This window comes from Genypterus blacodes, unplaced genomic scaffold (genome assembly GCF_046128005.1).
Source record: "Genypterus blacodes isolate CSIRO-AG114 ecotype Tasmania unplaced genomic scaffold, CSIRO-AGI_Gbla_v1 ptg000156l_1, whole genome shotgun sequence".
NCBI classification, from domain to species: domain Eukaryota; kingdom Metazoa; phylum Chordata; class Actinopteri; order Ophidiiformes; family Ophidiidae; genus Genypterus; species Genypterus blacodes.
In genome coordinates, this window is record NW_027466957.1 from 10538174 (window position 1) to 10548941 (window position 10768).

At 44.0% G+C, this 10768-nt stretch overlaps 2 protein-coding genes across 3 annotated transcripts; both read right to left on the bottom strand.

Moving 5' to 3' along the window:
- Nucleotides 1–1541: 1541 nt before the first annotated feature.
- On the bottom strand, nt 1542–7751 carry lad1 (ladinin). 2 transcript variants are annotated; one of them, XM_076166161.1, is made up of 14 exons: nt 7404–7751; nt 6517–6702; nt 5716–5989; nt 5045–5118; nt 4459–4717; nt 4003–4101; nt 3683–3726; nt 3542–3584; nt 3156–3193; nt 2982–3048; nt 2759–2893; nt 2551–2637; nt 2103–2225; nt 1542–2000 (listed from the first exon to the last, which is right to left on the bottom strand). In XM_076166161.1, exons 1-13 carry the CDS (start codon nt 7439–7441, stop codon nt 2136–2138), a joined length of 1434 nt encoding a protein of 477 aa, XP_076022276.1. In that variant the 5' UTR covers nt 7442–7751; the 3' UTR covers nt 1542–2000; nt 2103–2135. The 2 variants fall into 2 exon arrangements, with proteins under 2 accessions (XP_076022276.1, XP_076022275.1); XM_076166160.1 differs by having other exon boundaries at nt 3156–3196.
- Nucleotides 7752–8915: 1164 nt separating this feature from the next.
- On the bottom strand, nt 8916–10768 carry tnni1a (troponin I type 1a (skeletal, slow)). The gene is made up of 5 exons (XM_076166634.1): nt 10712–10768; nt 10456–10587; nt 10126–10215; nt 9800–9976; nt 8916–9253 (listed from the first exon to the last, which is right to left on the bottom strand). The coding sequence occupies exons 1-5, from the start codon at nt 10766–10768 to the stop codon at nt 9149–9151; spliced, it is 561 nt and encodes a 186-aa protein (XP_076022749.1). The 3' UTR covers nt 8916–9148.

Consider the following 10768-nt stretch of genomic DNA (forward strand, 5'->3'; position numbering starts at 1 on the left):
TAACAGCAGAGTTTATGTCATATTGATTTGTTTAAAGAAGTAACAAGTAACTTCAGCCGTCAAGACATCTTATTAACTCAAGAAATACAAAGTAGCATTAAACTTTTAGTACTTCACATTTCCACGAAAAGTTCCATCCCAGCCCTGCAGCCGTGATCACAGTTAAATTAGTTGAGTACACAGAGATGTTAATTTTATACCTTCAGGAGCTTCCTCTTCTGCTCAGCGCAGCGCGGACACAAACAGAGAGGAAAACAACGCATTTAATCATGTTCACACACACATAAAGAAAAATACATCCTGCGTTTTGTATAATAATGTACGTCCTCCTGATATTCATGTAATGTGTCATGTTATGTAGATGTAGATATTCAGACTGACTTACCTTTCCGTATTTTCCCATATTCCTACTTTATTCTCATAATATTTAATTGCGACTGATTGCCACTCAAATGTATAACTGCTGATATTCTGACTTGATTCTGAAAATATTTGCCAACTTCATTTGATTCCCCATAAGAAAAGATCTGCTGCTTTCTTTGTGCTTCTTTCCCATACATCTTAAAAACTATTATCACTCACACCCTTGTAATTATGTAGTTTTGACATAATATACTCTTCTTTACCTACAGCTATGGAAACCTCTAACTCTAACCCTCACTATTACAAACCAATACATATAATTATATGTTACCATGGCAATATACACACAATATAGAAGGTGTACAACATTTATCATTTTCAATCTCTGACTCATGGAGGACTCCTCTTTCAATACAGATGTTAGATGATAATGAGTCATGATGAGAGTTCTTACCTTCCTCCTCCCTGTACACAGAGAAAAAACACACACATAGCAATCTGTCATAACACAAAAGAAACGTATAGCTGACTTTACAAAGGACGTAAAGAAAACGCCTATCCTTTACATTCATATAACAGCGTTTATATGACATGTGTGGCATCCAAGCAGAAAGAGAAAACACTGAGAATCTTTTGCATGACTCATAAGAAGAGATGATGCTTGGACCTACTCTTCGTACTCCTCCACCACCTCCTCGGTGTCTGACATGTCGAATCTGAGTTAAAAGAAAGATAGATTCCATCAATTCACGTCACAGCAAAGTGTAACTATCTGCTGTAACTTTGTTTCATATACTTCAGGCATGTAGATGTGAGATGCTGTACCTGAGGATCAGATGCAGGCAGAGAGCTGATGGAAGGTCCCGAGTCCAACAGGAATGTGAGCACAGACTGAAGGTGGCCTCAGAGGATTGTGGGATAGTGGAGTGGAGTGAGTTAGGAGACATAAGGACCCCTGTTGTGTTTATTAATAACTTTGTAGATATCTTTCACTCTTCCTTATCAGCGTTTCCCCAAAAAAGGCTGTGGGCTGCAATGCCGATAAAAGCACAGTGACACTGACAGAACACAGGCCTGCTGCCTCTATCTGACCCCCCGAGCTTAACTGTATACACACACACACACACTTCACACTGGGCAATGCCATGAAAAGACGTTTCTGAGGGATATTTGCAGTTATAAAACACTTTTTTATTCTTTAAACGAGCAGAATCTGGCCCACATTGACAGTCAAAACCATTTAGACAAACAATTTAACTAACAGAATTCCCAGAACTGTAATTTAACAAAAACATACATCATAACAAGCCATAAGACCTTCACCTGCTTAAAGTGCTTAAATTACATAAAGTTAAGCCAGACGACTTGAGACTTTTACAACAAATATCACCGCTTTTTATCATAATTCTTCTTTCTTTTGTCTCACACATTAAACAGCATTTCAGTGTCAGACACTTATATTTAAAACAAGGTGAACTGGAACTTTAAGAAGCAACGTGAAAGTATCTGAGAGAACTTAATGTTCTCTTATTCAGTCCATCTGTCCTCCTGTGCACACTGGAGAAGAGATGTAGAAACACAAAAAGCTCCAAGAAGCAATCAGTCATCGTGTCCGTTCACCTTCCTGCCCTCTCCTCCTTTAAAAGAGCAAAGAAAAACAGCCAGGCAGGAAATTGTTATCCCCTGAAGAATTCTGTTTTTTTTTTTCATGTTTATTTATGATTGGATTCTATTCTTACTTATTAGACATTAAAGCAGGGAGTCCTTCACTTTTAGATTTTGCCTGGCGTGGCTTTAGTGTTGCCGTCCTCTCTGTTCTCAAACAGGCTCCTCTTACTGTTGATGTCCACATGTCTCAAGTCCTGTAGGCACAAATGAAAAAATGAAAGTAGTAATTGTCAAATGCGTACACCTGCCACAAACCTAGCTTATGATTTCATACCATAGTTGATTAATTTAGACTGCAAGTTTCGTTATACAAACAGTTGTTTTAAAAAAAGTTGTTTTAGTCGCTGAGACGAATGTACTTTCCTCCACCCTAAAGACAATCAGCCAGAATCACCTCAGGCAAATATTTGGAGAGAAGTATAAAACCTCAAACAATCACTAAAGAACATTACTGCCCCCTAGCTGTTACTTGCATATAGCAGTCATGATTCAGGCAGCTTGTTCAGTGGATGGTCTGACCGTGGGACTGTGTGAAGACGCAGTTTGATTGGACTTGTTGAGCCAGCGGTGGATCCGGTCCGACATTCCCGAAATTCCCCGGAATTCCTGTAAAGACCAGAGATGTGAGATGATTCAGAAAAGAGGGTTTAACATTGTAAAGGCACCGTTGCATGTATGGAAGACACCAGTAAAACAAAAACCAGGATGAGTGTTTGTAGTGGCGTACGTGTCTGGTGGGTGTGGGGCTGGTGGGGTTTGATGCCTGCTGCTCCTTCTCAAACAGGCCTCTCTTCCTGGACACCTCCTCCATCAGGAACAGGGTCCTCTGGGTCACGTCTGTTGAGCGCGACGTTTCTGATTTCTACAAGGGAGCGAGAATTTGAGTTTGAAACATTTAAACAGCCCAAGTGTTAGCAGTGAGTGACAGTAATAGTGAGGGACAGTCTGACCTGCGAGGCCTGAGTGAGTCTCTCCATCTTCTCCTGGATGGAGCGGGAGGACATCCTCTGTCTGGAGCTGGACAACAACATGACACACAGGTGGCAGTTGTGTGTAAATCAACTTCTATACTAACATGACACAACTTACAGACTGAACAAGAAGCGTGAAATACATGGACTCACTTCCTCTGGAATCCTGGGGCTTCTTCCTGATTTTGGTCCTGTTGGAGGACATTTTTATAAATACATTTACAGAGAATTCTTACTATTCAAATACACAGTGTGAGAAAAATTCATCGCTTTATTTGAAGAATGCCAAAATCCACAATCATTTTCTTTACACAAAGGGAATTTTGGCAACATTCCAAAGTGCATTTGGACTAAACCAGGACTGTGTGGATCTTTGCTATTTTTTGCAGTGTATAGACATTTTCCAACGTTCATATAGGAAGAAAGTATTATACAACCAAAATGTTTTACTTTACGGCTCAGTGACAAACTGGATTAAGCAAAGTCACAAACCAATACATAGATAACTTAACATTAAGCAAGTAAAGAATGAGTCTTACTGTGTTGGGTTCAAATATCTTGGAAGTAATCCTGACACTCGCGCTGCAAGAGAATGGAAAAGGATTTGATATGAACGGAGGGTGAGAGAGATAGAAAGAGACAAAGAGACAGAGACGTGAAGGGAAAGAAAGGATTCCTACCTCCTTTGCAGAGGCATTTTCTCAACCTCCTTCTTCCGCAACATCTGTGGAATATGAGGTTGATGTGAGTGTGTGTGCACAGTTCAGGGCGGACCAACTCACATGGTTGTCCTCGCAAACAAAGTGCCGCGTCAGCAGTAAAAGCAGGTGATCATTGCTACAGTAAATGGCACAAGCAAATGATCTGATCTGATCTTCCGACAGGGCGAGGTGCTAACAGTCAAATAGGCGAACCTCATAGAGGCATTCAATAGGAAACTTGTGTGTGTGTGTGTGGTGTGTGTGTGTGTGTGTGTGGTGTGTGGTGTGTGTGTGTTTACCCTGAAAGATGCCGTCCTGGAGCTCTGTCTGACAAAGGTAAGTGTGTTCTTCTGCTCAGAGTTGGCCGAGGCGTTGGAGGAAGAGCCGTTCACACCGAGCTGAGGTGCAGAAATAACGACTTTAGTATCCTGCACTGTTTGCTTGTTTACATGTCACAGACTACTTGGACTCAAGTCACCAAATCAGTCAGTGTTGCTACCTGACCTTGACCGCAAAACTATTCAACGTGCGCATCAACAGATGCAAACTAAACCTAAAATGCATAAATTAGTTCTTCAGCTAAAAGTCTATATGTGAAAGTTGGACTTAAAAGGATATAATGTTCAGTCCAAACACTAGAGGGTGCTATTGTCTAATAAATTCACAGGGAAATCTACCTGTCATAGCCAGAGCACAGGTAGCCATTATATCATCTGTGTGCCTGTGTATGTGTGTGGGTGTGTTGCATTTACTACCTGTGTGTGTCCATTCTGTACGGCGCTCTGGGCTCTCTCAGCAGAGAGGCTCTGGGCTCTGTGAGCAGAGGGGCTCTGGGCTCTCTCAGCAGAGGGGCTCTGGGCTCTCTCAGCAAAGGGGCTCTGGGCTCTCTCAGCAGGGGGGCTCTGGCAGGGAGAGAGACAGCTTTCTCTGGGCGACATAGTCGGGGAGCGAGGGCTCATGGGAGTTGTGCGCCCGCTGGTGGAAGGACTGATGTCCAGCGAGATGGACACAGAGCTGCCAGAGCAGAAAGACACGAGTCAGCTAAAGGTCGGGCCGACGGAGCGGAAGATAAGAGAGCGGCCGTGTCATCTCCACGGCAACAAGCCTCAGATGAACCCTGGTGCATTTGTCCGTCTCCATTCAGTTCCAGTTAAAAGACTAAAACAGACAAATCAATCAAACAAGCAAAACACTACACCTGTGTGTTATTGATCAGTTTCTAATCTGAAAACCAGCCACCTCAACCAAACTTGTAAAGAAAAGTGTAGACAAGATTGAAGCAATATAAAGTCTAAAATGTTATAATTCAATTGTAACCGGATGGGAAAAATAAATGCTTACCTGACAAACTTCCGTGCTTGGGAAGAAGGCGTGCTTGGCTCAGGATCTTTCCCCAGTGATTCACCATTTTCATGCTAACAAAGACACACACACACACAGTAAAAATAAACACACCAACCAGAGACACACCTTGTACTGGGTAAGAGTGTATGGATATGCCTTTATTTGCAGCTACAGAAGAGCTGCTGCCAAGTGTAATAAAAGATATAGTCTGAAACATGACCTGATACACACACACACACACACACACACACACACACACACACACACACCTTATCAAAGTTTTATGGCTGATTTGCATCGTCGCTTTGGACATGAGCAGTATGTTAAATGTTTCCTTCTGCTCTATATTCACGCTTCTATCTGTGTCTGCTGTCCTGTGAGAATACTCCCAAAGATGTGTGTGTGTGTGTGTGTTTGCTTTGTAATATGTGTCAGCGTTTGATATGGCCGACATTAATATGTTTCCCCAGGGTGAGAAAAGGTTCCCATGTCCACGTTGTTGTTGTTGTAGAATCTAGAGAATGATTGACAGCTGTCCCTCTGCGTGGGGTCGCTCCGTCTGCAGCTCTATGTTATGACTGAGTGAAGCATTAATACTGTAGCTAGTGTGTGTGTAGTGTGTGTGAAGGCGCCTGATGAGCTCTGGTTTGACACATTGCCCGTCCTACCTGTGTGTTTGTGTTGACGGTGCTGGTGGTCGGTGGGTTGGTGAGCGAGGCCTCGTTCACGGGCTCCTGAGGTTTGGATGTCGCGTAGGCCAGCGGCGGCTCGTCCACGTCTACGTCCCCCAGCAGCTCAACCCTGGCTCTTCCTCCCGCGTCGGCCTCGGCTTCACCCTCCTCTTCCTGCTTCTGCCGCCTCAGAGTCTCCACCTGTCGCTTCCTTCGCGTCTCGTCGCGGGTGCGCAGTATCTCCTCGAAGTCCTGCTGCATCTGCTCCACGCTGGAGACAAAGGGTCACGGACACGCATGAACCAAGAGAAACGTACGACTTTTTTAGAGACGCGGGTGAGGGATCGAGTGTCTCTAATGAAAGACTCTATAGTTCCTCTCTCACTCTTTGAAGACGGATTCTGCTCCAGGTACTCGGCTGCTGATGTATTTGAGTACTTTTCATACTTGTCCTGCGCGGTGTCAGGTTTTCTATTATTGAGCGATGTACTGATGACACACTCCCATAGGGGGAGAGAGCAGGAGTCCTATCTCTCTCTCTCTCTCTCTTTTTCTGCTCCTGAAATCCATCCACTAACAATGCGTACCATCAAAGAAGACAGACGCTTACATACATGCAATGCATTCCTGTGGCAACAATCAAAACAAAGACAAAGATGGAGGGAAAGAATCAGAAAGGAGATGAAAGCAAGAAGACACACACACCTGCAGTGAAAGGATCATGTTCCTGCAGTCAATAAATCATCTTCCGGCAGATACAGCTCAATCATTTCTGTGTTATTGAATGCTCCTAATCACCTGCTGAGGCCCTGGGGCGTCTCGCCTGTACAGTGTGTCCCATGGGTGCTATCAGTGGTGGGCACATCGCTAGGCGGCTGGCTGAGGTCATCGTCAGGTTCAGTGGTGCTGCTGGAGCTCCTCAACCTCCTCCTCCGCTCTCTCTCCTCCTCCTCCTTGTCTTCCACCGTCCACTGGCGCGTCAGGCTGATGTTTCAGGCAGGGACAAGCAGCAAACAAGGAGAAAAGACAAGACACAAACCGAAATTGAAATTCAGAACGGGGACCAATCCATCAATCATGATGAAGCTCAGATGCATTTATTTGAATTGTGGGAAAGGATTACAGTTGGCTTATAACCGTTACACAAAACCGGCTTTACTTGTTCAGTGTTTTATGAGCCTATTCACAGCTGCTTTTGCTCTGTTTGCCTAAGCAAAGTCAACTGCATCATAGATTAGTGTGAGGATGCAGCCATGCACTGTAGTATAAGGAGTACTCTAGTATTAGTACATGTACTGCAGTAACGTACATGTACTGTAGGATAACTGCTGGTTTTGTTCCATATTATTATTATAGTTATAGTTATTGCTGTCCCTATTGTTATTATAATAATCCCTCTGGACTCACACATTTATTTGAATGCAAATGTTATTGTCCAGATTATTCAGTCATCAGATGAACTTTAAACCAAACTGGACAAGTTAAATAATATTCCCTTATTCACACATGGAGTATAATAATGACAGTATCAACTCTCTAGAATGACGTCATGAAGATATTATTGTTTGCTGTCTCACTGCTAAATAATTACAGGTGAGGTTTTTGTAGCGATTTAAACGCGATTCCACAATATCACGCGTGAAGCCTGAGCCGCTGCACATGAGTACGAGGCCCCGGGATCTTACCTGGACAGAGCCGACCAGTTCTTCCGACTGACGGACATGTTACACCGGGACAAGGACCACGACGAGGAAGAGATTCCAGGCGGAAAACACGGACAGACCGGCGCTCACAGGGCGGCAAACAGGTTACAGCGACAGAGGCACAGAGCGGTCCACCTTTACCCCGGTGCGCTCATCACGTGACCACAGAGGTGGACTACCTACCTGAGGCAGGGAGGGAGAGAGGGGGTAGGGAGAGAAAGGGAGAGGGGGGGAGAGAGAGAGAGAGAGAGAGAGAGAGAGAGAGAGAAAGAGAAAGAGAGAGGGGGGGGGAGGGAGAGAGAGAGACAGAGGGAGAAGAAGAAGAAGAAAAAGAGAGAGAGAGAGAGAGAGAGCGAGCGAGAGAGCGAGAGAGAGAGAGAGAGAGAGAGAGAGAGAGAGAGAGAGAGAGGTTTTCCATGGGCGAGTGTGCAGTCTCTTTTTATCTAGTGTTCTACTGTTACACTGTATATCCATGTTATGTTATGGTATGTGAGCTCTGCAGCCTTTTAATAATAATAATAATAATAATAATAATAATCATGATAATTATACTAAACTAATACTTTTTAAGTCATAAAAGTAGTAGTAATAATATGTGTGAATAATTATTTTATTTTATTTTATTTTATTTTTATTTTTTTATTTTACTTCATTTCTTTTCTTTTTTTTTCTTTTTTTTGAAATTATTATAATTAGTTTTTTTTCATTTTTTTTTCATTTTTTTTTCATTTTATTTAATTTTATTTAATTTTATTCACCTGGGGGGCGCTGAGTCTCTGAGCCTCAGTACAGTACAGTGCCAGTCTGGCCCTGTTTGCTGGCCTGTCTGTGGCCACACCTTTTCCCTGTGAGCTGGACTCTGACCGAGACTCTGTCCAACACACCCTCCACCTAACTGCTTGGCGTGAGACTCTCTTGTATTGAGCCTTTATTTGGTTGTATTGGTTCAGGCCCGCATTACTCATTTTCACGTGATAGGCTGGGTCGCATCCCAGTGTATCCATGGCCAAAGTAGTAATGTTTGCACTCTGAGCTCTGAAAACAAAACTACACGTCTCTGTATGTTTCTGTGTGTGTGTGTGTGTGTGTGTGTGTGTGTGTCCTTTCGTGGAATCACTCCTATACTTTTTTTATTGCACTTCTGACTGGAAACTTGAAGTAAAACTGACAGACGCGACCTTCACTCCTCTCATGGTGTAAAACGCTTGTAGAGTGACACATGGCCCATTCATACCCTGAGGGTACTTTGCATCCAGGTGGATAAGGCACTTCGCAAAGCATGCAAAAGAGGCCACAGCAAATCGTTTTACAGCAGCGGCCGTATCAGCAGAAATGTGCCAGTCATTATGTCTGCTCTGTTTCAGAAGTCATGCGTTTGTGTCGGTCCACTAAGGAAAGAAGCATCGCAAAGAAACATTATTTGTACTGTTTGTTTTATTGAAATTTCACATCAGATTGTTACAGAAATAGATCACTTTTATTAGGTTTGCTGAATATTTTATAATATTTTCCATGATAGCTTTGTGGTGATGATGAAGCTGTACATTTTGGTAATTTCACACTTTTACGTCATGGTGTAACAGATAACTGGCAGGCAAAGTGATTGAAAGAGAAGCATGTAAAAGCTTTTGATGGTGTGACTGCATAACCAAGTGGCCATTTACACTGTAGAACAACAAAACCTGTAAGGGACTGCGCTCATGTTGTCCCCAGTTCACCTTTCGGGTTCACTGGGTCGGACCCTTAGCAGCATCGAACATCTTCTTCCTCCCCTCCATCCCTGACATGGCCTCCACGTTCTTCCTCCAGTCGCTGTCCTCCGCAGGCCGCTTCTAAAGATAGATGGTGTGAAAACATTAGGGTTCGTGAATCAAGCAGAGCCGGTTCCAAAGTTCCTAGGATCATTGTTCTGCAGGCTTTCAGATCCACATTGTCAAATCAGAATCCCCTGTGAGAATACTGTGTAACTGTACAGGTTTGACTGGTTTGCACCTATTCCATACACACAGACACACACACCCCTTTATGAGTCAGTAGTGAGCAAATCTGCACATGCACACACACTGACCACTGAGCAGAACTGAAGCCTGCTCTCCTGCCTACAATAGGATCATTGTCTTGTGTACTGTACCTCCACTCACTCACACGCACACACACGCACACACACACACACACACACACACACACACACACACACACAAGATTAACGCCCTGTGTTGTCTTACTAAATATCACAAACACACCCTTCAAATACACAGAAACACACTTTTACAATTTCATGGTTTGGACTTGCTGTGTAAGTGTGTGTGCGTGTTTGTATGTGTGTGTGTGTGTGTGTGTGTGTGTGTGTGCGTGCGTGTGTTTTCTTCTTCACACACCTTCTCGGTGTCCTCTTTCTTGACAGACTTGAGGTTGGCTCTGAGGTCCATGGAGACTTTGTGCTTGGAGCCCAGCAGTGAGCGGAGGATGGCGTCGGCGGAAACGCGTACACGTCGTAGGCTTGGCCTCTTGAATTTCCCCCTCAGGTCCAACACTTTGATGTTCAGGTCCTTAATCTGGGACACAGCCAGGGACACCAAACAACAGTCACCACCCAACCAATGGATCAAATTTTCAACCATGACGGCAACTTGAATCTAAAAAGTGGGACTTGTATGATGTCACTTAAACGTGTCATGCAGAGCTGCACAGCGTTGGTTTGTACCTCACGTGTGTTTAGCATGACTTTGGCTTCAATGTCATATCGCTCCTCATCCACCACACCTATCTGGGCATGAAGCTCTTTGCACAGGTCCTACACGCACACACAGATATATTGTTGATATGTCGCAATCATTTATAATGAGTAATATGCAATCTGACCCTGACAAACACTTGGTGAACAGGGGTCAGAGGTCATGAGCTTTAGTGCTACAGGAAGACATGGTTACACTCCTTTGGCTGCTTTAACAGCATTGGGGTTTTGAATTACAGAGACACCGGCGGACGGAGAGTATCAAAGCTGGGATGAAGGCTGCAACTGAGGAAATGTTACCTCCAGCTGTGAGAGGTTCATGCTGCCGGTGTTTAGAGGAGGAGCTCTCTCTGCCAGATACTTCTCCTTCTCCTCCTCTTTCTCCAGGATCTCCTGTTCCAGCTCCTCCTTGGCCTTTGCCACCATCAGACTCTGGACAAACAACAATCGAAGGCGTTCAAAGCAATATGTGAGGTACAGTCACTCAGATTCATGACTGCAGACGCCCCCGTGTGGCTACAAACATACATTACATCATAGAATTGCCCCAGTTTACCTTCAGCATCAACTTCCTGGAAGCTGAGATCTTGGGTTTCCTCTGCATAAAGAACAT